This window comes from Neopsephotus bourkii, unplaced genomic scaffold (assembly GCF_033783945.1).
Source record: "Neopsephotus bourkii isolate Nb327-2 ecotype Australia unplaced genomic scaffold, CSIRO-AGI_Nbou_v1 NB_1189, whole genome shotgun sequence".
NCBI classification, from domain to species: domain Eukaryota; kingdom Metazoa; phylum Chordata; class Aves; order Psittaciformes; family Psittacidae; genus Neopsephotus; species Neopsephotus bourkii.
This window is the reverse complement of record NW_026901674.1, coordinates 1,910,722-1,937,308: the sequence shown is the minus strand read 5'-3', so window position 1 is coordinate 1,937,308 and position 26,587 is coordinate 1,910,722. Positions and strand designations below refer to the sequence as shown.

Here is a 26,587-nt window from a genome sequence, read left to right as displayed (position 1 = left end):
GCGGAGCGGGATGGGGAAGGGGGGTGGGGGGGAAGAGAAGGGTGCGGGAGGGGACACACACAACGCGACACCCCTCGGAGGTGATGCTGGGAGAAAAGTCACGAAAAATGAGGAAAATAAAGCTAAAAAATCAATAAAAATTGAAAGGGGGTGGGGAAAGGGAGGGTGGAAAATAAGGAAAATAAAAGCAGGAACTTGTAGAGGACCCTGGAGCTGTCACACCTTTTATAAACGTGGACGAAAACCGCGGTGGTCTCTGTGGCTTTAGTTTTATTTTTGTAAAAAATTTTAAAAAATAAGGAAAAAAATGAAAAAAAAAAAAGAATAATAATGAAAAAAAAATGTATCATGATCCCAGGCCGCTCCTCAGCATTTGCCAAACGCTCAAGGGAGGGCGAATTTCTGTTCCTTTCGGACCTCTCCTCCTGCCTCCAAATTGGTCAGGCTCCTGCTCCTGTCGCGACACAGACATTACCGAGCGCGGCTTTTCGTTCCAGCAGACCCCGGCACCGAGTTTTGCTTTCCCAGGTTTTGTACCTTTCGGTTTCTGTCATGGGACTTAATAACGAGAAAAGAAACGCGGCCTCAAAGCGAACGGTTAAAACGCCCCCGAACGCGTTTGAGCGCCCCTTATTTATTACCGATGACTTGGATATTTGGAATTCTTGTTTTATTTAGTCTTCCGGTTGATTTATTTTTGTTTCCTTGTAAAGTTATTTGTTTTTTTTGGGGGGGGGTGGTAAAAATCTGTACCTTTTTCTTTCTTTTTTGTATAATGATTATAATTATTATTGTTCTTGTACCTTTGACCTGTGCAATATTGTACGACGATTCGTAAAGCACTGCTTTTATTTGAACGGTGAGGAAAGGGGGGTTTAGCGTTGTATAATTGCGTTCGTTCGTGTTGTACAAAATAAACTGAAAAGCAAAAAACAGAACACAAAGGAATTAAAAGCGAAGGGAAGTGGGAAGAGAGGAGGAGGGCATGGGAATAACCATCAGTTTATGCGGATAAATAAGGGAGATGGGGTGAGCTGGGCGCTTTAAGTGAAGGACAATCAACTTTAGGGTAATTTTAATTTATTTGCTAGGATGTACAGTTTTCTCCTGAAGTCCATCGTGGGGTTTCCTAAGGCAGAAATGAAGCTAGGAGTGGACACCTCTTGTCTCTCCCTGTCTCAGTGTCTGCTCACTTGTTGTCTGACAATTGTTTGCTGTCTTCCCAAGGGTTGGCGTCGATTTCTTTCCTTTCTTTTTCTCTCAGTTCTTTCCGTTTGTTTCCCCTTTTCGGTTGTGCTCTCTGCCCCCTTCTCGCTTTCTGTTAGGGGTCGGTCCTATTTTTAAAACAGCCTATATTGTTATAAACTTAATGTTGTGGTGGAAAAGAAAATAATCAATAAAACCCGTTCCTTATCACTTTTCTTTTAAGTGTGGCTTCGGAGGAAAAGAAATATATATATAAATAAAATAGACTATAAAAAGCACGAATAACCCGGGCACTGGGGGTTACCGGACACCCCCCGGGGCTCCCCGGTTGTCCGGGTCCAACTGGGAGCGGCTCGATGGGGGAGCCCTTTCCCAGCATCGCGCCTGGGTAACCCCCAGCAAGAGGTCCCAGGCCTCCGGGAATGGGCACGGGGGTGGGTTGGGGGGGGTCCCTTCCCAGTAGGAGGCCTCCTCCAGGGGGGGTTCCGCATAGCTTCTGGCCGCCCCTTCCTCAACCCTTCCCGAAGGGGGTCGGTGCTGCCCTTCCCCTTCTCTCCCCCTTCCCCTGGGGTCTGCCATAGGGAGGGTTGTCTATAGGCACCCCAGGGTGTCCAACCCCCCGGGGTGCGCCCCCAGCCCACGGCCAGGCCCTTCCCTCTTGTCAAACCCCTCGACAGGTTTATCCCGAGAGAGGATCGAGCTCCGCTTCCTGCAGATTGGCCCGAATCGACGTGTTGATAGTGCCGAGGGCAGGATTTCGGGCCAAAGAAATCAAAATAAAACTCAGCGTTGCGAAAAGATAACCCCGCGTTTTCTTTTCGTTTGGGATAAAAACCCTGGCAATGGGTCGTAAATGAAAAATAAACAGAGTTTCGGAGTCAAAATACGCTGCTCGCTGTGTCGCCTGCAAACAGAGTGATGCCTTTTCTGTTTGCAGTACTAACTTTGGGACAAGTCGCTTGCAGCTCATTAAAAATATTGTTGTAATAGCAAATACCGTCTTTTTCCATTTTTACAGCGCTGCAGCACGATGTTATCAAACGGCAAGGAAAAATAACGCATTTATTTGTGGTCGGTGCCTAGAAAACGATTCCGGCCCAGCCCGGTCCTTCCCCAGCCGAGGAAGGGCACTGCGAGGTCCCCCCGACCCTGCGCGGGGCCCTCTCCGCGGCGCTGCCCTTCCGCGGGTGCGGGAAATGGCACGTCCTGCACACCGCGGTGCTATGGGGGGGTACTTCCCAGAGGCAGGTTGATGGAGGTGGGGTTGGTGGGGGTCGGGTTGGAGCCTTTATTTTCCTTTTTTTTTAATGAAGATTTTAATTTTTAATTAAGAAAAAAAAAAAAAAAAAGAAAAAGGAAAGGAAGGAGAAAACTCGGCCCCGAGAGCAGCTTTTCCCCTTCTCGCCGCGGGATCGACAGCACAGCACAGGCTGTGAAGCGGTGGGATGGAGCTGGACGATAGGCTGAAGGCCTGGGACCCCAGCTCCTCGCTTCCCTCCCGTAGCCGGGATTCCAGGCTTCCTTTCGTTCCCCTCTATCCGGATCGGGATGCTTCTCTCTGCCCGCATCCCACAAAATTGGTGCTGGGGTTTTCCTCAGGCCTTCCCTAAAGTATCCCCAAACTCCATCCTACCCCCCAGCAGTGCTCCAGAGAGGGGTTTAATGTCTCCCTCCTCGGGATGAGGTGGAACTTGGGCACCCACCGAGCCCTGGCTCTCCCTGAGCAGCTTCCGTGTGACGAGGGCCGGTAAGGAGCGGACGTGCTCCCACCGTAAATACACCCCCTGCTCACCTAAACTTAGTGGAGATCCCGCATCAACCGCTGCTAACGAATCGCTTGGAGTGGTGGAAAAAGAGCTAATAACAATAATAATAAACCCCCATCTCTACAGGCATGCTTGGGAGGGATGGATTGAAAGTTGCTTCGTTTTCCCTAAGCTGTTGGCAACTCTGCAGCCACTTGTGTTTACTGCTTCAATCCCGCTCGGCAAATCTCTGCCTTTGTTTGCAATTCAGGAGATAACACGGTTCTTCTCGGCCACTGTTTTGAGCTTGGCTGAACAGAACTAGCTCGCTTGTTTGTGGTCGAAACACACATGTATTTCTTTTATTTGGTAGTAAATAGAGGCTTGCTGTGTATAGCAAACAGCGCGGGGGAAGATATAAACTTCCCGACCTGCAGATTTGGGGGATTCAGAAGAGTTTTGCCTCCCGGAGGGGCTGGACCGGGGTGCGCGGAGCGGAGCCCCTCAGCCGCAAGCAGCCGAGCCACTTGGGCAGGTGGGTAATTGATTTATTAACGTTATTATTGCTATGTATATGATGATTCTCATCCGAAAACTTGCACATTTTCTGGTACAGGATGGTGAGAAATGTTTAATTCTATTGGTGGTGGCTGCGATGGGGACGCGCGATGGGGACACCTCGATCCGAAGGGAATAACCCCGCTCTAAACCAGCGGTAAAAATAGGTGTTGGGGGGTTTCTTTACAAATATGCTGCAAGTGTCTCTGTAATAATCACTTTACTCTATCGACTCGGGATAGTGTGCGAACGGAATGAGAAGACCATTAAGAGCATTAACAGATTGGTACAGCATAATGCTTCAGCTCGTATTGATCGCAAAACGTCTGTAAAATATTGTTTCAAATGAATCTATTGTTCCTGCGCTCTTTTCGGCCGTGTTGATGACCTTGGTTTGTTCTCGCACATCCAAATTATCCTCCCACCCTTCCCATAGATGATCGGGAACCGAGCAGCGGGACACCCCGCGGCCATCCCCGCCGCTTCGGGGCTGGCCCGAAACCGTAGTCTGAGGGGTCGGGATCACCTCAAAAGTATGGGGGAAATGAAAACAGGCGAAGGGAATTGGGGTGAGCGTGTCCCTGAGTGCCATGGGCTCCTCCAAGCCTCCCGCGGCTCCGCACAGTGGGCGCTGCCGCCCTCAATCCGCCTCCCCGGGGCCGCATCCCCCGGTTAAAGCTGCAAAGTTGCCCGTCGGAGAGGTCTAAAGCTGTTTACATCGATGTGGAGTCGAAGGAGGGGTCGGAGGGGGGCAGGTCCCACATCCTCTCCCCAGTCCTCATCCCCGGGGGCTCCGAGCCGGGGCCCTCCGTGACTCCCTGGAGCCGATCGTTTACAGCCCCAAATGGCCAATCCCTATGGATCAGAGCAATGCCTCCGGTCTCAAAGTCCCCGCCGCGCTGGAAGGGGCCACAGGATGCCCGTTCCCCTGTGTGGGGATATGCGTGTCTCCCGGGCGGGCGCGGGGAGCGGCGGCTCGACGGGGATGCAACCTCCGGTCCCCTCAGATTTGGTCACCTGGTGTTGGCTCTCCTGAGCTCCGGTGTTTTAAACAAATATAAAGAATCTCTTGCGCTCCTCAGCTCTATTCGCCTTCGTGATGGAGTGGAACCATCAGATTTTCATCAAAGTTCTATTAAGTGAAACATAGGTTGCAGGGCACCCTCTGATTGAAACAGTTTAAATTTTAATTGTGTTTTTAATTTGACATATAGTTGCAGAAAGGAATGACACTACAACGCCAAGGGGCGGTCGATTTTCTTAATTTCTCCCAGAGGAATTGATGAGTCTATCAGGCCACTAGATTGGAAACACATTAAAGCTCTCTGGTTAGGTTGTTAATTGGAACTTGATGGATAGGGGGCCTTGGATAGGCTATGCTGATCCAATCTTCATGACTTTCTGTTTTCCAATAAATTACACGATTCATTTTCCAGCCACAGATTACATAAATTGTACACCTCTAGGGCTCTCTTTTTCAAATAGGGAGCCCTTTTCCCCAAAAGCCTATTGCGAGATGTCATTTGCACCAAAAAACGAGCAGCAGAGGCTCTTGAATGAAAATCGAAACATAATCAACGTTTATACTTAGAAAATTTATTGAGATCATTTTCTCTGGTATTTCCTTATTTTAAAGTTTGGACGCGCCATATATCATAATCCACACGTGTAAAGGGGACTGTGTTTAATATTTATCGAAGCTTGATTCCAAGATCAAACTTGTTTATGACTTCATCTGTCATTTGAGAGGGAACCTTCTCCCGATATTACGGCCGCTCAACAAGCCTATTTTCCGAGTGCTGCAAAAGCAGCGGAGATCAATTTTTATTAGGCTCCCTTTGAAAGCTTGCTCAGGGCCACTTTAATATCGAGCATTGTAATAATCTGGAGATCTAAACTTTAAGCGTTCGCTCTGTCTTTCAAAGTTTATCTTTGCCTCGGCGTTTGATCATCCGCGCCCCGACGGGACGGGGAGGGACGCCTCCCCCCCCATCCATCCACATGCAAAGCCCCTTTACCGGCACAGGCAGCCCCTGCCGTGATGAATATTTGATCAGATGGTAATGAGAGCGTGGCTGGGCCCCGATGGTCCTTCCCTCCCGACAGCGGCGGCGAGCATCCCGCCGAAGCTACTTCGGCTTCCATCCCTCTGGATTCGCCTGAACTTCCTCCATTAACACCTGAAATACTCATTTTAGGCAAGTGTGGTGGTTTCATCGCCGTGGCCGGGCAGAGCTCACCCCTACCCGCAGCCCCTGTGTGTCCCTCCCTGTCCAGCACATCCCCTCCCCGGTTTGGAGCATCCCCTCGGCTCGGCCACAAGAACCCGGAGGCTCCCACAGGCAGGACCCGCTCCACTGGGAAGGGAGGACAAAGCCAGGGGCACCCCGGGCTGTTGGTGGGCTCCAAAGGGAAGGAGCTGCGGTGCTGGGGACGGCGGCGCCGCTGCGGGGTCACGTCTAGGGGCTGCGGGGGAGCGGGGCTGCTTCGCGGTCGCTCTCCCTCTGCTCTGGGGCTGTCCCCGAGAAGGAGCCGAGGGCTGGCAGCCCCCCGGGGCTGTCCCCAAGGCCGGGCTTGTCCCCTTCGACGGTTGTCCCCACCCGGCGCCCCTATGCCCCGCTCTCCGCCTGCGGGAGGGGTGCTGGGCTCGGGGTGCGGGGCCAGCGGAGCGGGATGAAGGACGATTTCTTAAATTGTATTTCAGTGCGGGGTCTTTCCGGGTTAATGAGCTGACATCATGATTAAAGCTGACCATTTGTAATGTGTCGCGACCCTGTTGAAAAGCACTGAAAAGGTTAATGTGGTAAAACAGGACAGCACCTGCCCCTCACAGCGAGAGGAGGAGCTGGAACACTTTTCCTAATCAATTAGTCCATTAATGAGTCTATCAAGTAGTTAAGTAGTTAAAGATTATGCCGCTGGTCTGGGTAACAGTCGTCATCTCGCTATACCTAATTATATTATAAGTACTTTATTCAATATACCAGACATAATATGGTGACTCGGAGTTAATGAAAATGTCATTTTAAAACGTCTTGACATTTGTCTCTATTGATTTGTATATTTCCATCTCATTCTTTGCTTTCCCCGATTTGATTTTCTTTTTGGTGGGGGGTGTGTGTGTATGTTTCTGGAGAGGGGAAACGACGGCACCAGCAGGAGGGATCAGCAGCAGGAATAGGGGCTGCCTCCGCGGGGACCCCGGTCCTACGACCCTCAGGCAACCCGGGGTTAAAACCCCCTGCCACGGCCAAGGGTATTGCGTCTGGTCACGAATGAGATCCAAACCACCGGGATTTCCGAGCTGGAGCAGCGCTTGCGCCTCGCTCTTCCCTGCGGGATGCCCCCAGCATCCCTCCGTGCTCCCCCCTCTCCCGAGGGTGCCGGCCACTGGCCCAACCGGCCGCGAAAGTCGCCCCGTCTTCCTTAATTAACGATATTCCCAAGAGGGTTCGGGGACAGCCCATGGACACGGACACCGGTGGCCCAGCGAGGGGAGGAGATGCGTCCCTTTGGAATCGCGGCAGTGGGGAATGGAGGAGGAGCGGGAGGGTTGGGGGGGGGGACGACGACACTGGTGCTGTGCGGTACCCAGGGTGACGGCCACCGGGTTGATGCCTTCCACATCGGCGCCGTTACCGGGGTTCCTGTCAGGGCAAGGGGAAGCATCCCCGGGCCCTGGCCGGGGGACGGAGGCGCCCAGGCAGCCGTCGGGGCTCGGCCTCTGACCCATCTCCCCTGGGCAGAGGCTCCAGGACCCACCGAACGCGGGCCGGGCTGTCCCTTGGGCCCGGCAGTAGATCTGTGCCTTCCAGGGACGGCCCCCGAGGGGTCCCTGCTCTTCTCCCTTTGCCCCCCATTCCGTGTGACACACAGACGGCAGCCCCATCAGATTTCCCCTCCCAAGGCCAGGAATAGCTGAGAACGCCGTGATTTATTCCCCCAAGGGGAAGAGCCCCTGACTCCTGACAAAGTTTATTTGGAAGCAGAGGAGGATGTCCTCTCTCTTCCTGATCTCCCCCCCGCTGCTTGCACACCCTGCGAAGAGCACGCAAGAGGCGTTCCGTGAGACATTTGTTACCGGCTGCAGCGGAAAACCCGATTTCTCGATGGCTTTCCAGGCTCTGCCGGGCCGCCAATACACCGTCACAGGGATTTTGTTTCCCTATCCTGTAATTAGAAGAAGGGTAACGGATATGCACAAGGTGCTTGTCTCAACACCCCCTCCCACCAAGGCAGGCATAAGGAATTCAGCCCACGTCCCTCTCACCCATTCGCGGTGCAGGGCGAGGAGGCAGAGCGGGCTCAGCATCCCTACTCCCCCGCGGCTGCGGGGTCAGAGCATCCCCTCGGTGCCCCAGGGACGGAGGAGCGGACCCCGCGGGGGTTCCCCTCGGCTCCTGCCGACCCTGGCTTCTCCTTCCCTACCCCCTCAATTCCGGACCCCCCGGGTTTCCAAACTTTCCGTGTCCGCCGCCGCCGTGATTGGCGCGGCGGAGGCCACCTCCATGCAAATGAAGCCCCGCCGCCCGCCGCCCGCAGATCAATAGGGACGCGGGGGAAGGAGCATGCATTCCGCCTGGGCAGGCGCGGGGAGAGCCGGCACCGGCACGCCGAAAGCACCCCCCAAAACAAACCCCCTTCCAGCTCAAAGCGGGCTCCCCCCTCCCCGCACACCCCGGCCCCCCGAGCCCATCTAAAGCGGGAGCTTCCCTCCTCTGCTTTCTTATGAACCCAGGATGAGCGGCAAAGAAGACCCCAGCAAGTGCTGTCAGACGGCTGCTCCCATCTCCAGTTTCACCATCCAGTCCATCCTGGGCAGCGGTAGCGCTGGGCCACCCCGGGAGGGCGGCGGGGGGGCGACCGCCTGGTCCGCCCGCGGCCGGACCCTTTCCCTCTCCTCGGAGGACGAGGAGCCGGAGGAGAGCTGGAAACACCGCGGCTGCTTCTGCCCCGAAGCTCAGGGCCCAGCCGAGCCGTGCCACAAGCACCAGCCCCTCAGCTTCACCTGCCTCGGTGAGTACCGGCACGGGAAGGAGGGGACGGATGGGGCCAGCAGGGAAGGGCCGAGGGGGCTTGGCCCCCGCCAGGGGCCATGGGGGTGGGGGACATGTGGCACCCTCCCTGCTTTCGGGTCTGAGCATATTTGCGCAGTCTGATGCTGAAGGAGGAAGAAGAAACTCTGTCAAAGTCAGTTCGGGTTTTTGGAGTTCTCTTTTTCCCTTCCCACCTCAAGCGGGGTTGACTCCCTCGAAGGGGAGCGGGGCGACGGATAACGCCGGTTTTCCTAGATTCTGCTTATTCAGAGCTGAAGAAAGATGCAGGGCTTTATTTTTAGCGTTAATTCTGAATAAACGGTCTGTGAAATGCAAGGCTATGAAATAAAACCAGCCGGCCCGTGTTAGGTTGGTATCACCAACCTATTCCCGTGGTGAGGCGCTGGCACAGGGTGCCCAGAGAAGCTGTGGCTGCCCCATCCCTGGCAGTGCTCGAGGCCAGGTTGGACACAGGGGCTTGGAGCAAGCTGCTCCAGTGGAAGGTGTCCCTGCCCGTGGCAGGGGTTGGAACTGGATGAGCTTTAAGGTCCCTTCCAACACAAACCAGGCTGGGATTCTATGATTGTAAAGCACCTCCAGCCTGGTTCTCGGCTGCCTTCACCGAGGCGGGCACACCCACCTGTCCGTCTGTCCACCCGTCCCTTCGATGGAAGGACAGGGATGGCTTCCCCCGGCCTCGGCGGTGGCTTCCCCCGGTAACGGAGGCGGCGGGTGCCTGGCCAGGGGCTCACCTCAGCCTTGCCCCCAGCTGGAACGGGGGGCTTGGGCGTCGGGGGTGGTGCCGGTACCGGTGCGACCTCCGTGCTCTCGCTCTGTTGCAGGCAGCACCAAAGGGAGCGGAGCAGCGGCGGCGGGCAGCGGGGAGCGGGGGCCCTTCCTCTCGCCCCCCCAGCAGGACTGTAAGGAGGAGAAGGAGAAGTCGCTGGGCCCCGCCTCACCTTCCTGCGGGGACCGGCAGCGCGACGGCGGGGACCGGCAGGCCGGTGCTGCCAAGAAGAAGACGCGCACGGTGTTCAGCCGCAGCCAGGTCTATCAGCTGGAGTCCACCTTCGACATGAAGCGCTACCTGAGCAGCTCGGAGCGGGCCTGCCTGGCCTCCAGCCTGCAGCTCACTGAGACCCAGGTGAAGACCTGGTTCCAGAACCGTAGGAACAAGTGGAAACGGCAGCTTTCGGCCGAGCTGGAGGCGGCCAACATGGCCCATGCCTCGGCGCAGACTCTGGTGGGGATGCCGCTGGTGTTCAGGGACAATTCCCTCCTCCGAGTGCCGGTGCCCCGGTCCATCGCCTTCCCTGCGCCCCTTTACTACCCCGGCAGCAACCTCTCGGCCTTACCGCTCTACAACCTCTACAACAAGATCGACTACTGACCACTGACCCACCGCGCTCTCTTCCCCGCGGCCGCCCCTTCGGGGTCGGGACGGGGGCCGAGACCGGGACCGGGGCTGAGACCGGGGCTGCCGCGGAGGCTCCGTGCGGGGTCTCGGTTTACCTCCGCGGCAGGGACAGAGGAACGAAACTGATGGGAGGGACTGGGCAAACGGAGAGCCCGGGTGACCGGGGGCACCCCCGTGCCCTTCCCGCGATCCTGCCACTTGAAACCGAACAAAATTAATTAAAAAAGCGTTATTTCAGATCTGTAAATATTTTTAAAGAAAGAAACAAAAAAGAAAAAAAATAAACCGTTTTAAGCCTCGTTTGTAAACTCGCCAGCGCGATCGCACGCTCCCGCCGGGCAGCACCGGGACCCGGGGGAGCACCGCAGCCCAGCTGGGCACGGCTGGAAGGGGATGCGCAGGAGGGCGAAACCGACGTGTAATGCCGATGGTCTGGGTGATTTTCCCTGCCTCCTGCTCGTTATCCCGTTCCCTGCAGGGAATCCCAGGTGGGCCTGTCCGTACCCACTCCGGGGCTGGTGGGGCTCAGTGACCTGCACTTGGCTGGCAGGATCACGGCCTTTCTCAAACGGTTTCGTTAACGGGGCCGTTTTTAACAGTTTTGAGGAGTATTTGGCTACAAGCAGCGGTAGGAGCAGCGGGCTCGGAGGTCCCGGTGACTGATCCCGGTGCTTCCCGGCTCTGCTCCCCGCCCGCGCCAGGGCACCCACGGGTGCATCCCCACGGAGACAGAGTCCGTCGTTCGTAGAATAAAGAGTAAATCCCGCAAGAAGCGGGATCCAAACCGCGGCCATGGGCCCCGTGGTGCCGCCGGTACCGAACTCGGGGATGTTTCTAACAGCAGCAAAGGGGGTGCCTCGAGGGGCAACGGGAAAAACAGGGGAAATAACAGATCCGAAAGGATAAATCAGGGCGCAGGAAGGAGGAGGCTCCCCCGGCGCGTCCCAGCCCGTGTTTCACCCCGGTGTGCAGCCCGGTCAGGGGGGTGGGCTCAGCCGCAGTAACGCAGACGGGGGGGTGAGCATCGGCTCCCGTGCTGTCGCTCCGCCTTTAGGACCCTTTTTTTTAGGGGGAATAATTCGTATTTCGGGTTTCCTCTGTAACGCAATCAAAGCCCTGCGGTAGCTGTCTTTGCCGCCTAAGGGGGACACCCGTGTGGCTGCCCAGAGAGGTCCACAAAGACAATCCCGCCCCGGACCCCTGTTAACAGCCTCTGCTGATAACTGGAGAGAATGGGGAAGCACTCATCCACTCTGCAGGTACCATCGGACTACAACTCCCAGCATGCCCCACGGCCCTCCACGCTGGGCGCTGCGGCGCGCGAGGTACGCAGGGACGTATAGTTCCTCCCTTTCAAACCGGCCAATCGCGAGGTGGGAAGGAGCGCGCGTGCGCAGTGAGCTGCGGCGGCGGTTGTGGGTAGGCCGAAGGCGCGCGGTCCAGGCGGAACGTTGAGGTGAGGCCGAGCTCCCGACCCGGACCCCGACCCGGACCCGGACCCGGACCCGGACCCGGACCCGGACCCTCTGGCCGCGGCGGGCGGGGTGCGGAGGCCTCCGTTCGGGGGTAGGCGGAGCGGGCTCCTCGGCCTAGGGATGGCTGCTGCCTCCCCTCAGCCGCCCCGGGTGCTGCGGCCTCTCCCGCCGCAGCCTCCCCTCCGCTGTCCTCGGCCTCCCCTCGGTTCTTGAGCTGTCCTCTGACTCTCTTCCCTCCCGCCGTAGCATCTCCCGCATCCTGGCGTGGTTCTCCGTAACCGCACTGCGAGAGCCGCCGTGTTTCTGACTCCGTGCTTCCGCGATCCGAGGCGGCTGCAGTGAGAAAGGTTTTCCTTGACGGTGCGTGGAGCGGTGAGAGGAACCCGTGCAAGATGAAGACGGTACTTCTTATGGTTTCTTCTTTGTCAGAGTACAGGCTGCACGCCGTGAGGCTTTCAACAGGGCGGCCTGCTTTGTTCGAGAGGCTCCCCGCTTAGCTGACTGTGGGGAGGCTGGGCGTATGTTGAAGAGCTATAACAGCACTGATTTCATCTCTGTTAGTAAAAAGTGAGCTGTAGTGATAGGGCAAGGGGCGATGGGTTCAGACCTAAACAAGGGAAGTTCGGGATAGAAATAAGAAAGACGTTCTTTACTATGAGGGTGGTGAGGCACTGGAATGGGTTGCCCAGAGAAGTTGTGAATGCTCCATCCCTGGCGGTGTTCAAGGCTGGGTTGAGCATGGTGACATGGCTTAGTGTGAGCTGTCTCTGACCATGGCAGGGGGCTTGAACTGGATGATCTTAAGGTCCTTTCCAACCCTAACTATTCTGTGATTCTATTATGGAATTGTAAAAGTGCATCCTGTAGTTAAGTCACCATCACAGTTTCAGTAGTTTCTTCCTTGTAATGTGTTTTTTAATGAGTTACCTCTTGTGGTGCGTCAACGTTTTAACAAGACTTTGTTGTTTGAGGTGGGCCTGAACAGTTAATGTTCAGCAGTCCTGACTGTGAGGCAGTTGCATTTGTGGAACCGTGCAGACTTCTTTGTTTAATGTTTTTTTCTCTTTTGTTAGTAACGCATATAAAAGTTAGGATGCACTTAAATCCTGATATTTATATTCTTTTTTTTTTTCCTGCATTAAAAATACCTTTGGGAGACTTTTCCAGGTTTCTGACATAAGTAACTTTGCTTCCTGGAGTGCTGTTTGTTGATTGCTTTTAAGCTGGTTCTTTGCTGTTGTACTCCTCTGTCGTTTTAGCTTTCTGCCACAAGGAGACAAGGCAGTTAGCATGCCTTGTAGTTGTTCTGAATTCCTTTGGGAGTTGTGGTGTTGTACATCCCTGTGAAGCACTCGCTGTGGTACACTTCACTGTTGATGAAGGTGCAGCTGAATTCTCTGTAGTATTCATATAAAAATGTGTGGCAGATTCTCAAGCCTGTCTGTTTTTTGCCCAAGTATCCCAAAGCAGAGCTGAAAAGGGGTTAAGAAAGATGATTTTATTTCCTAGTCTTAAGAGTTTGTGTTTAAATAGCAGAAAAAACTTTGTCTTTCCATAGTGGTTTTGTTTCTTTGAAGGATATCTAAGAAAACACGTGCTAAAGTTCCCACTTAGGGATTTTCTCTGGTGTAAGAATGTGTAGTGCTTACATTATTATACAACTTGATTGCTTAGTTACTGACAAGTGCTGAATTAGAATAACTGTGCACTCAGCTTGAACTTTCTCCTAGTTCATCTGTTCTTTCTCTCTTGACTTACTCTCAGAGATGTGATCGTGCCTCTGCAGTTGTATGTACAGATCCAGGAGTGACAGTGTAACAGAAAATTTGAGCCAATTTGCTTCTCCTTTGATTTTAGCTAAAGTGAAATGTGCTTTTAAGACTTTCTGAAGCCTTAAAAACAGGTTCTGGTGCTTTTGGTGCTGTATATGTCGTGTACAGCTCCTTTTTTCAGAGGATCTGTAAGGTTTGCACTGCTTTCCCAACTGAAATTTGCTGGTTTTAGCCTTTGCTTTCTTTTGAATTTTTGCATATAGAAGTTAAGCAGTCCTGTGAAGTGAGTCCTGCAGTCATTGAGCTGGCGTTCAATTGTTGATCCTTTTTTCTAGTCACATCACTTTTACACTTTACATTCTAGTACCCCGCAAACCATCTCTTTCCTTTCTTATCTGACCTCCTTTTTTTTTGAGGGAAAAAAAAAAGCTGTTTCATTGAAAATATTTTATAACACTTATGGAAGCCAAAGGATTGGGAAATTGCAGAAAGCCCAGAACTATTTAAAAGATGATCCAGTTCCATTTTTTGCGAGTGTGATGGTTATAGCAGATCAGGAACAAATTGACACTTCTTTTTTTGTTTTCTAATTGAGTTCATTCCTTTTTACCTGCATGTGTGGGTTTTGGTTTGTTGTTTGTTTGTTTGTTTTTTCCTAACTTCTTGATACTTACAGTAATTGGTATTTACTTATAAAAATATAGCCACACACAGAGTGGGGAAAAGTACATTTGTAAGTAAAAATATATAAGCTTAGAGCCAACAGTACAAAAAGTGTATTATTGTTCCATGTTATAGTTGATATTTAAATTTGAAAAGTGTGAGGAGGAATTTATTGAGGTTTTGGACAGGGATGAGCATCTTGAATTTTAGAGTGTGTCAGAATTCTGGGTGTTGTGAACTTTTCTATGTAAAAGCTGGTCAGCTTTTCAGCTCTAAGTTTTCTTTAAGATGGCTCAGTTAGGAAGCTAACTTGCTAGGTTATGTTCTTGGTATTACTAAAACTGTATTTGTTCATTGTCTTCAGATGACAGGATCAAACGAATTCAAACTAAATCAAACTCCAGATGATGGTATTTCATCAGTGAAGTTTAGTCCAAACACATCACAGTTCCTGCTTGTTTCATCCTGGGACACAACTGTCCGGCTCTATGATGTTCCTGCCAACACCATGAGACTCAAATATCAGCATACAGGAGCTGTCCTGGACTGTGCTTTTTATGTAAGTGTGGGAGGTGGTTTTTTATTTACTATTATCTTATAGACCTATAGTGATCAAGGTACCTGAGAAATTGCAGTGTGTGAAATTAAAGGGATCGTGAAATACCACCTAAAATATAGTTTTGTTTCTTTATTTAAAAAAACTTCTTCCCATTGTTCTTCTTTTAATGAATGTTGTTCTAGTCCTAAATATAGATATTTCCTGTAAAGGGTGCAGGCACACAAGTAATTTACTCCTCGTAGAAGTTGTAGGCAAGAGTACTTTGGGCTGCTTTGTGCTGTCTGCAGTGCTCTGGTGAATTGTGTGCATGCTTCTTACGAAGAGTCGTACTGGTGGTGTATAGCCGGAAATCGTTATTCCCAATAAGTGCCCATAGCCCGTTAGTCTTCTCTTTCACCTTCTGAAATTGGTTGGCTGGGAGCACGGCATCATGTTCCCAAATACCAGATGCCTGATTGCTGTGTTTTTAATGCACTGGATTTGAAATATGCTTCAAGTTTATTAGTGCCACTTTTTGTTTTGCCTTTTTGGTGTCATATATGTACTGGAAGGTTTCAACTAGGGTTTTGTTTTTTTTTTCATTCTGACATGTCCCGTAGTAACTTGCTCTGTTACTACGTGTTTTAAGGATCAGTTTAAATGTCCCAGTCTTGTCCTTTTTTTCACTGACCATTTTGTCACATAGTATCGTGCTGTGGATCGATACGCATGTTCTCAAATGGTATCTGGCTTCTAGATTAGTTTTAGGAGGATTATGCTTCAGTCAGATGGAACTGGTTTAGGCTGGCGGTTGTTTAAAGAGAAGTATTATGTGCTTTGCTTTTACAACAGTGGAAATAATTTGGTGTAGCCTTTAACTGCCTTTTAGTTTTATTTTAAATAATAAAAATATAGCTCAAAGTGCTTTACTTAAACATTTTGCAAAGCTTCTGTATCCTGCCTGTTTAGATCTGGGCCAGATCGTAACCTTGTGTCTGAGTTCCCATATTCCCCAAACTCCTGAAAGCAAATCTTTCGTTGTGAGCCTGGAAGATTAAATGTGTAACAGCCAGGGAAGCTTAATGCATGTCAGAAGGTAAGCTCTTTTTTTTTTTACTTTATAGGATCCTACCCATGCCTGGAGTGGAGGATTAGATCAGCAACTGAAGATGCATGATTTAAACACGGACCAAGGTAAGCAGATTGAGTTCTCTCAGTGGTCTCAACAACTGGCCTAAGCTTCATATTTATTTACTTAACAGAATATGTTTCCAGTTTTTTAGATGAGGGATATTTAAGTACTAGATGCTTAAATCTGGATTTAAGGTGTCAGTGCTCACCAGTCTCCTTTGCTGTCCTGCCCTTTCAGATTGCTGAGATACAGAACAAGGCAGTGTCCTTACTGTGTACCTGAAGGCTCTCCTATAACATATTTGACAAAAGGCCTGAATATGTTGCTGCCAAACTGAGAGTTTAAACTTTACCATGATGGACATTCAGTGATGTATTTTACACGTGTATTTATTTACTTATTTGAAGGTGAAAATGGAAGGGAAGGAAATAGCTGTGTGCTCCTCATGCTGAGTTTCACAGTTATCTAGCAGAATAACTGGTGACCCTAATAAGAACCTCCTAAAAGCATGGAAACATTTGGCAGTTTGCCTGGAAGTTTGGTGGATGCCTTGAGTTGGATTTCTGATGATCATTCTGCTCTGCCTTAGGCTACTGTGTCTCAATTAGTGGGAATTAGCTAAGCTGAAGTACAACTGAGCATGTTATTTTTCAAAGGTTTGTGGTTTAGATGTATTTAAGAATGATCTTTCACATGTGTGGCAGCTTTTGCTTTGTCAAACATCATGGCCTCACACTATGCTTTATCTTACTTAAAAGTAACATTTCCAATGCCTCATTGGTCCAAAATATGGAGCTGGTTTATTTTGTGTGTTTGTATGTGTGTTGAAGAGAAAAGTGAATCTCAGCCTGAGACAAAAGTGATCGCTGGAACCAGCCAATAGCCATGGCTCAACAAGGTTGTATACACAGTGATGTTATGAAAAGGTCAAATTCTGTTGTAGATGACTTTGTGGAAGTGTTCGTATTAATATTAATATGTAATATTGATTCCTTTCTTTTGTCATAATATTCATACACACAGGCTTCAGTTGCTTTCTCTGTTAAAGGTGGTGATGCCATTTGATACTGAACACTTCTTTATACCTCTGAAGATCTCTCTGTGACTGCCTAAAATTCTTAACTTTCTCTCTTAATCTCAGGAGACAAGTTCCAATTTAATAATCCTGATCTTTGCAGAAGTTATGTTTCCAAAGACTGAACTATCCTTAAAGGACTCCTGGCATATAAATACACCCATGGGAATGTCAGAAAATAGTTCGTTCATACTGCAATAGTGTGTCCTTTTAATTCTTTATTCAACACATTCTTACTGTTTGTAAGCCAGTAAAGTTAAAATATATTGTGTTTTCTTACAGAAAACCTTGTTGGTGCCCATGATGCTCCTATCAGGTGTGTTGAGTATTGCCCAGAAGTGAATGTCATGGTGACTGGAAGCTGGGATCAGACAGTTAAACTGTGGGATCCCAGAACTCCTTGTAACGCAGGAACCTTCTCGCAACCAGAAAAGGTATGTACTGGATGCTGTATTAAATAATACATCCAGTGCTGGATTCAACATCACCAAACTGGACACTCATAAACTGAATTGAATTTGAAAGATAGGTTTAATGCTTTTTAAGCTGTGAAAACGTTGCCTTTTTAAAATACTGATATTCAGAACATATTGTGACTTTTTTTTTTTAGGTCGAGGCTTTGAGCTTTCATCAATAGGAGAATGTAGCTTAATTCTTAGTGCTTGTGGTAGACCAAATGCTTATGATTTAAAACAAACTAGAGGAAGGAAAACTGAACAAAACCAGCATGTGACATTGATGTTAATAATATTTGGCTTAATTGTAATATGCACCATTGATTTCCTTAAATGTTGAGACTTTGATATAGCAGATCCTGGCAGTTACAAGGTCTGATTGCTTCGACATCTGTGTAGAGATACAGTAGGAGGCTTTTTATGTTGCCTGAAATAGTAATTTTGGGTGGGTTTTTTTTTCACTTGTATTAAAAGACTGAACAGAATTGCTTTTATTGTAATTTACCTGTCATTGTACTAATGTCTGTAAATTCAGACGTCTTCCTAATACTTAGATCCTCTGTGGTAATGGGAGATCAAGAGAAATAAGGGAAAACGTGATGTCTTAAGCTATTTCTGATGGTTATATGGTGTGTTAATCTTTATGCTGCTTACGTTGGTGTCACTGGAAGAATTACAGAACAGTAATTTCTGTTCTTTTCATAGACTCCTAAACGCAGGCTGGGCTGCTGGATGATTTTACATAGGATTTTGTGCCTATACCTTTTATAAATCTCATTTAGCTCTGTCACATCATACTGTCAAGTCATAATTACGAGCCATCATTACGTTGCCTATTGCATCTAAATAGCTCTTACTTTTGTTACAGCATAACTGAATCTACTTCTGGCAAGACCTTTGTTCAGAAGAAAGTAATTGCATTATTTCTAGGTTTTGATTTATAGGTGGATGTAGCATGTAAAGAACTGTGATAAATTGCTGACAGAATATCATATAATGGACAGCCCCAGTGAATCAAGCTGCTTATTGGTTCAGCCAGGTTCATTATGTCATTGTTTTAATACTGCTTTTGATAAATGTATACACCTACCCAGCTGCATGACAATGGTGTCATGTGATTTATGCTTGTGTGTGTGGAAAAAGAATACTTACTGTACAGGTATGACATCAGTTTGTAAAGAAAACTTAAGATATTTAATGTTCCTTATGCCTTTATTGCTGTGCATGTATGCAAACACATGTAAAAATTGATCACAAGCTATTAATAATTATATCAGTAATAGGAGAGACTTGAAAAACTGTTTTGTTAGTGTGTAACTACTGTTGGATCAAAGTTTTCTTGCCCTTTTCATGGCAATTGGCATCATGAGAAACTTTAGTCAACTCTTGTATGAACATTTAAGACATTTCCCATCTTAAGGCCGCAGTCTGAAGGTGGAAGTTCAGTAATCACATTTTAGAGTGAGAATGCATGCTGAGTGAGTGCTAATAGGTAAAGGAAGGCTTTTTCTGTCTCTATATGTACGTATACCCACACACATAGACACTTGTACGCTTAGTTTTTATTAGAAATTAACTACTTAAAAATAATCTCTCCAGAAATGCTTATAGCAAGTGAAAAGTTGTTTGATCTAATATTTCAGTGCAGTCTTACCTGAACCAAACAGCTTTACTGGCCTTTGTCAGAGAACCAGAAAGTGAAACCAGGTGCTTGAGTGAAATTGTACGAGCAAATGCCAAAAGTAAATTGAATCCTCTTGGCAGGATACCAGATCTCTTACACTTTTGATTCTGAGGTATATCCAGGATTTGTTTCCTATGTATTGAGCTGCATTAGCTCACTTTTTCAAAGCTCATGCTTGCAGTTTGCTCTGGTTAGCAGTTTCCAGCAATAGGCAGCTGGATTCTGTCTTGTGTATCATCAACTTGTAATTAATTTGATAGCACAGAGGTTTTGACTGAACCTTTTTTTTTCTTTTCCTTTTTTAATGTGTTTCCAGATTAACAGCATCCCAAGTAGTATTTGGAAACAGAACAATTTATATGCTGAATATTTTAATGAGAAATTTGACACATGAAAGTTAGAGCCTCTGAGCCAGTTTTTGGAGTGGAGTTGAAATTCCGAGCCGTGGTCTCTTAATGATGCAAAGCACATTGCTGCTTTCAACTTCACTTTTATCAAAGTATTTTAAAATGCTTTTTGGTAATTTATTTCCCTTTGTTAACATAGAGTTCAACCTGAAGTATTCTCTTTTAAAAAGGAAAACCACATAATTCAGAGAAGAAAATGTGTGATGTGGTATTGTAGGAAAATTGCAGGATCATGCACTGATCGCAGGGAATACAAACTGAGCCTACCAAGCAAAGATGAATTGCAATATCCATGCACTTCCCTCTTATTTGTTCTGTTTTTCTCTTGCCTTGAAATATCCAATAAATTTAACAATTGAAATAATTTTGGAGGAAAACTTGAATGCTACTGATGTCCCTTTTGAATTTAACAAATACTTCTGTGCACATGTAGCATTTAGATCATGGGTAATACCAGCAGAAGGGAAACAATATGTGGAAGATGATTTAGACATTGCTGAGATCTGGAGACTGGTAACTGAAAAAATGTTCTTGGAATTTAGAATTGCACAAGTGCATATACATATTATTATTGCTATATATATATGTTTATAATCATATATATTGTTACTGGGGCTGCATTGGGCTTGATGTCTCAGTTATGTGCTAGGGTCCAGAATTAAGGGTGAGCTGTTAAAATGCTACATCAATGTCTTCTCGGTAACCAGCTGCACACTGACTGTTTATCCCAAAATTGAGTTGTAAATTAATTTAAAAGGAATTCTATAGCTATTGACTTTATTGTGTAGATATTTTTGTTATTCCATATTGCTGCCATTTTATATTGTTGGAAGAACAATGGATATTCAGGACTAATGTTAAATATTTTAATTTTTTTTTAAGGTCTACACACTTTCTGTGTCTGGAGATAGGCTAATCGTGGGCACTGCTGGTCGGAGAGTGCTGGTGTGGGATTTGAGGAACATGGGATATGTTCAGCAGCGAAGAGAATCAAGTCTGAAATACCAGACCCGCTGTATCAGAGCGTTTCCTAATAAGCAGGTATGGGGAGCATGGCAGTAATCACACTTCTGAATATTTTTTAGTAGAAATGGTGGTTTGTCAGCTTTTTTCCATCTTTCTTTTGAAACAAATTCTGTTCTTCGGAAGTTTTGTAGGAGGGGAAAATTAAACGGTGTTGAGGCTTTGAAGTTGACTCTTTGTAATAGTGCAGTTCAGGAGTGTTTGTCACTGACTTACCAGCCTATTAGGTTTTGGGTTTTTTTTCCCCTCAGTTTTGTTTCCTTTATAAAATAACTTCATGCATCACAACGCCAACATGCAATTAAAAACAAAAACCCCAAACCTCCACAAAGTTCCAGCAAAAAAGAGGAAAACAGTATTGGAGTTTGCTCAGCAGCCTTTATTGTGTTGTAGCCCCAGGTTCTTCAGTAGGCAGGAGCAGGGTTCAGATTATATGAATGTCTTTTATGTTTTTTTCCTTTAACTCTGTCATGCACTCACGAACCTGGGATACATTACCTAGGGGGAGTTGTACAGTTTAGATGATCATACTGTGTAGGTTAACACAGTGTATCTGTGGTATTTCTGAAGTGAAGGAATATTAGCTTTTTCTGGCAAACTAATTTGGAAAGGGAATTTTCCTGCGTACATAGTGATAGTACAGGAATTGTGAGACTTAGTCACTTGTTCCTGAGCTGGCATGAAGGCTTTGTCCCTTTTCAGCTCTAGTTATAGTGAAACAAGCTGATCGTCCAGATTGTATCGTATTATGGATTTTAAAGAACCTTGCTATAGCTAGATGTCATTACAATCCTGTTTCTGAAAAGATCTATTATGGGCTTAACTCAGAAGTTATAATAAAAGCATCTCAGGTTGCTCTTAAGTCAGGACTGTAATTAACTGGATAAGTGAACACCACTTATAATCAAGTTTCACTGAAAATACTATTTCAACCTGAGTGTTTAGTTGCTAGTGTAAAGCTCTGAACTAATTTGAATGTAATATAATTCTGAAACAGTCCCATGAGGACCTCTCATATTTCAGATATTGAGGCCTTGGGGAATAGGTGGGCAAATACAAGGGGTTGTTAACTAGCATTTTCTTCCCCCCAAATTGACTTTGTGTTTGGACCTGAAGGGTAATTAAAAGGTCTCACTGTCAGCTTAAAACTATGGTGCTGATGCCATTGATCTGTGGTGACAAAGTTTCTTGCTGTACGCAATCTAAGGCTTTTTGTTTCGTCTATTGAATGTAAAGGGTATAAAATAAATTGCATTGCAATCTCTTTTCCAGTTGTATACTACTAACATGCACATATTCAATCTGGTTTTAGGGTTATGTTTTAAGTTCTATTGAAGGTCGTGTTGCTGTGGAATACTTGGATCCAAGTCCAGAAATTCAGAAGAAGAAATATGCATTCAAATGTCACCGTTTGAAGGAAAACAACATTGAGCAGATTTATCCAGTTAATGCAATTTCTTTCCATAATGTCCACAACACATTTGCTACAGGTAAAGTAGATAATCAGTGTTTTGTAACGTGCATCAGTTCCTTTAATTTTTATTTAAACAGATTAGCCTTTACTTCATATAACTGACAGAGGGAAGACTGAGATGAGATCTTCCCTGTGAGGGTGCTGAGGCGCTGGCACAGGGTGCCCAGAGAAGCTGTGGCTGCCCCATCCCTGGCAGTGTTCAAGGCCAGGTTGGACACAGGGGCTTGGAGCAAGCTGCTCCAGTGGAAGGTGTCCCTGCCCGTGACAGGGGCTGGAACTGCATGAGCTTTAAGATCCCTTCCAACTCAAACCATTCCAGGATTCTCTGTGCTGCCTTTCCTTTCTAAGCATTTAAGTTGCATTTCTGGTAATGAGCAGGGTTCTTAAAAGATTTGATGCTTTGAGAGTCAATGGCTTTAGCAGAGATTTTTGAGAAATACTTGGTGCTCTTTACTGAATTATGCAACTCTGTATAACCCTGTGTTTTTACTGACAGAGTACTTCAGGTAGTTTTCTTTCCCTTCTTCTATTTTTGCTGTGTCTTTTCAGTCTTGCCATTTTCCCAGCTCTAATTAACAGTTCTTAAAAACTTACATTTCAGGAGGCTCCGATGGATTTGTAAATATTTGGGATCCCTTTAATAAAAAGCGTCTGTGTCAGTTCCATCGCTATCCCACAAGCATCGCATCGCTTGCCTTCAGCAATGATGGAACTACCCTTGCAATAGCTTCTTCATATATGTATGAAATGGATGACATTGAGCATCCTGAAGATGGTATCTATATTCGCCAAGTGACAGATGCAGAAACAAAACCAAAGTGAGTATGCTTCACCTGTATTTGAGACTTTCTGAGCATTCATCCCAAGATTTATTAATTTTCCTAAATTCATGAATAGCATTATTGATGCCAGGAGATAGTGCAGCTTGACAGTAGGGTTGGTTTTGATTTTATCTTGTTCGCCCAAGCTTTCAATATCCGTAGGTTGATAGACGGCTGATGGATAAAATTGTGCCTAGTTGTTTAGCAGGAGAAGAATGTCAAACTCTTATCCTTTTTGAATAGGTGCTATTATATGAAGCTGTGGAGTTATTGCTAGCTCATTGCTGCAAGAATTAAGGGAAGAATTCAAGAATAATTTATTTGAGTAAATGTCACTCTGTTTGGAGATTTAAAACTTAGAATTAATGGGATCTTTACGCACCGAGCATGCACCTAGCTCTCGCAGGAGTGAATCTAGATATTGTTCTAGAAAGGCTGTGTAAAATCAAGGAGAAGCTTTTTCAGATCCCTCTTAATGGAGTTTGCTGTAGCCCTCTGATAACACACTTTTCTATCATTGTTGCTGTCAAAATGGGGCAAAGTGATTGATGGAGGTAAAAGATTTCTGTGGAGCTCGCTTTGGCATGAATGTTACATGGAAAAATTGCCCTGACGGTGCAGAATTATGCTAGCAAAGGAGCAGGTTTTATTTTCAAATTCAGTGTGGTTTGTCACTGCTTTTTCATTTAATTGCTAGTACTCAAACTGTCTTACACTTTATCTGGTTGTCTCCATTATTTAGTATCTAAATGGCTACACAAATAGGCACATGATAAAAGTTCTTGAGTTTAAAACCTCAAGGCCTTCCTTTCTTCCCTTAAAGTATGTAGCTTTGGAGCAGCCATTTTATGGCTCTGGAGATGTGAGGTAGAAATTGCAGGAGAATAAATCCACCGTTTCTCACTTGGGAGATGTTTGCTTTACACTGATTTTGATACTGATGGAAAAATAAACCAGAATTAATTCAGGATTTACTTCTGGGTCTTCCACAAGCAATAAAAAATAATCCAAAGCTGGTAATTCACTTTTATTTTTAAAGTCATACTGTACTTATTACATTTAGGAGGGTTTAAAAAAAGGTGATAAAAGAATACTCACTGCTACTTGTAGTAGTGAGAGCTGCTTTCAGTTATTTTTGTTCATTGCTAGTTATGGTTGCTAATTCTGTAGATGCTTCATTCTGCCCTAGGAGGAGGTTAATCTACAATTAAACAATATTTCCTCTTGGCCCTCCATTATTTTCTGCAGCAGATGGTTCATCATTTCCTGGGCTGTTAAACACAGCAAGGTTAAGGTTAGACTCTTGGGAATCAGCTAGTTTTGAATCTTATTAGGCTGTAGAAGGAAAACTAATAAGAATACTCCTTAATATCATTTTGGGACTGTAAGCAATTATTTATTAGCAAACAATTGATCCCAGAAGGGCAAATTGTTTGAGTCAGTAATGAGCTGAGAAAAGACAGAGCATATCTGTGTATTTGGAAAATAATTGTAACGTAATTGCAATGCATTTAGACAGGCATCTTTTTGGACCTGTTTCTATCTTTAAATGAATTTCTGAAAACATTAACAAGGTTTATATGCTTTTCTGACATGTACAAGTTGCTTGTGCCAACCTTGGGGCACTAAGAATGATGTGTAGGTTTTAATGTTACAGTACATTATTAATGTTACATCTCTGGTTCCAAACATAAGTTACTTAAGACAGAAGGCTAATAGTTATTTCAGAGTGATCTTTTTGCTTATTAATTTGAATCAGCATTTCTGCATGATGCGTTCTTAAATGCATGAAAATGATGCCATATTATATGAAGAAAACTTGGCAAGAACAACTCTTTGATCAGTAAATCACTATCTGTAGTATCTTGATAAAAGTGAAAGCAGTCTTTCTATACATGTCTACTTTTATATAATGTTGAATGTCTTACCTACTTACTATTACTCTAAATATCACCTGCTGAAATACAGTTTATTTGTTTCAGGTCTACTTAGTGGTCTGCTTAGACTTCTGGTGATGCTACTTCTCTACAAGAGGTGTGCACCTGCTTCTAACAAGACTAAACTAAAACAATAGAAGTGAGAAGAGCAGTCTTCATACTGATGCTGTTTTTCACTTAGAGATATTTGTATATTGTAGCATGTCTTAATCTGTCATTACTTTTTTTACAATGTTGGTGAAGCTGTTTTATCTGCTGCCTATGGCCACATTAGTTCAGTCCTGCTGACAACCTTTATAAAAACACATTTTGTTGTTTTTTATTATGAAAACTTCCAGTGATCTCGTAACTGTTCAATAAATATCCATGGCTTTTTGGAAAACAGAGGCTTTGTGTCACAACCTTTACTGCTTGTGAAACAAATGTTAAGAGCAGACCAAAGTTGCAAGAATTCTTGAGTTCTAGGTTTTCCTGGTGGAAAATTTCTCAACCTTTTGTCTTTTTCCAATGAGATGAACTAGGAATTTCTTCATCACACGGAGATGCTGAGTCTTCAGGCAATCTTCTTGCAGGGCTGTGAACGCCTAAGGTTGTACTAGGTGGGCTTGTTCATCGTTACTGGAGAATCATGAACTCTTCCTGGAGGAAAGAACTTGAATATGTAGTACTTTGGTTCTGCGTGTTTTTCATATACTGTATAAAAGACTAAAGTTAATGATGCTTGGGAAGAACTGAGGGTATAGGGGAGCAAACATAGAATTTCGGCCTACAGCTGAGTGGCTGTTCCAAATATGCAGATCTGACCTGGTAGGCGAGGTTTATGGAGTAAGACAAGTGGAGGTAGAAAAGAGGAGTTTGCCTGGAGTGGAAATGTCATTCTGGCCATAAAATCTCATGAAAATCCACTGTTTCTCTGAATGCCCTGCTTGCCTTACTGCCAGCTGCTAAGAAGGATAATCTGTTGTCAAAGTTGTGTGTCAGCTTCTTGAGGATTTCGGAGTGGGGTGTGAGAAGATGCTTCAACTTGGACAAATTAAGAATTTCTCAGGAATGTGGTATTAGCAGAATAACTTGGATTAAATCTGATCAAGAGACTAAACCTGCAAATCCATCCTTTGCTAAAAAAATATATTCAATGTGCAGATTCCTGGCTGGTTTGTGGAAATGAAGGTAAATGCCTTCTGATCAGTACCACCAATAAAAGCCATTTCCTCCAACTCTGCAGAACAGACTGCTCCCTTAATAGTAGCTTGTATCAGGTGTTAGGGAAGTACTTCATACTTAAGTGTTCACTTTGCAGTGAATAGTAAGGAGGGCCAGAACAAAGCTCCTGTGAGACTTGCCAAAGATGATTAAGGTGTAAGTATTTTGGAGTGGTGATTGGATTCATACTTCCAACTTCTGAGTTATCAGTGCCTGTGTAGCCAGTGGGAAGACTTCATTACCTTTAAGAAAACAAACTTGCTGACAACAGGAATAGTAACCAATCGTTACAGAGAAGGTGGTGATGGAGAGGGAGATGGGTTCTGTGCAGAAAGCTAACAACCTGGAGCTGTTACTAGGTAGACATAGTAAATGAGTTGTATGTGGAATGTGCTATAGTTTGGCATGTGCTAGATATGGATTCTTTGACAATATAAACTGGTTTTGATAGGCTTGAAAAAAAGGTCTTCCTGAATTAAATATGAATAATGTCCTCACTACAGTAGCAGCCTGTCTTCTGATTGATGTGCAGCACCCTGTTTCTTCTAGTTTTGATAGACTTCTTTGTATTGAGGGTACATGACTCTGATGTTGGGCAAAGCCTGAATTTTATTTGTTGGCTTAGGAAGTGGTGACAGCCTGGTGTTTATTTTTCGTATTATGTTTGTTTGTTTGAGGAACGCACTGATACAGAGGGTCTGGGGCCTAACAATGGGATCCAGAGGTTCCTGCACGAATGAGTAGCAAAAAAGGTCGTAAGCTTAAATCCCTAGTTTGGGGGATAACTGTAGGCTGAAACAGTAGACTTCGTGTTAAGAGTGCTGTCAAGTGTTCCAGGATCTCATACCACAGTGTGTATGGATATAAATATATATATTTGCAGAGCAAACATAAAAAATACCTGTTGTTTCTCCATCTCCTCACAGCTTAGAGTGTATAATGTTACAAAATACAGGATTGAGCCCA

General features: G+C 46.1%; 2 protein-coding genes across 3 annotated transcripts; both read left to right on the top strand.

The window, feature by feature from the left end:
• Nucleotides 1–3,394: 3,394 nt before the first annotated feature.
• HMX2 (H6 family homeobox 2) lies at nucleotides 3,395–10,247 on the top strand. The gene is made up of 3 exons (XM_061364140.1): nucleotides 3,395–3,486; nucleotides 8,248–8,525; nucleotides 9,388–10,247. Exons 2-3 carry the CDS (start codon nucleotides 8,249–8,251, stop codon nucleotides 9,933–9,935), a joined length of 825 nt encoding a protein of 274 aa, XP_061220124.1. The 5' UTR covers nucleotides 3,395–3,486; nucleotide 8,248; the 3' UTR covers nucleotides 9,936–10,247.
• Nucleotides 10,248–11,345: 1,098 nt separating this feature from the next.
• BUB3 (BUB3 mitotic checkpoint protein) lies at nucleotides 11,346–24,802 on the top strand. 2 transcript variants are annotated; one of them, XM_061364138.1, is made up of 9 exons: nucleotides 11,346–11,418; nucleotides 11,684–11,838; nucleotides 14,237–14,431; nucleotides 15,535–15,604; nucleotides 16,900–17,051; nucleotides 20,046–20,204; nucleotides 21,499–21,676; nucleotides 22,262–22,478; nucleotides 24,464–24,802. In XM_061364138.1, the coding sequence occupies exons 2-9, from the start codon at nucleotides 11,830–11,832 to the stop codon at nucleotides 24,471–24,473; spliced, it is 990 nt and encodes a 329-aa protein (XP_061220122.1). In that variant the 5' UTR covers nucleotides 11,346–11,418; nucleotides 11,684–11,829; the 3' UTR covers nucleotides 24,474–24,802. The 2 variants fall into 2 exon arrangements, with proteins under 2 accessions (XP_061220122.1, XP_061220123.1); XM_061364139.1 differs by lacking the exon at nucleotides 24,464–24,802 and having other exon boundaries at nucleotides 22,262–22,482.
• The last annotated feature ends 1,785 nt before the right edge of the window (nucleotides 24,803–26,587 follow it).

Excerpts from the sequence above, each read along its gene's own strand:
- HMX2 (XM_061364140.1), top strand. The coding sequence starts at position 8,249 with ATGAGCGGCAAAGAAGACCCCAGCAAGTGCTGTCAGACGGCTGCTCCC. Across the intron at positions 8,526-9,387 it reads CCTCAGCTTCACCTGCCTCG|GCAGCACCAAAGGGAGCGGA; the intron begins GTGAGTACCGGC and ends GCTCTGTTGCAG.
- BUB3 (XM_061364138.1), top strand. Across the intron at positions 14,432-15,534 it reads TCCTGGACTGTGCTTTTTAT|GATCCTACCCATGCCTGGAG; the intron begins GTAAGTGTGGGA and ends TTTACTTTATAG. Across the intron at positions 21,677-22,261 it reads CCACAACACATTTGCTACAG|GAGGCTCCGATGGATTTGTA; the intron begins GTAAAGTAGATA and ends CTTACATTTCAG.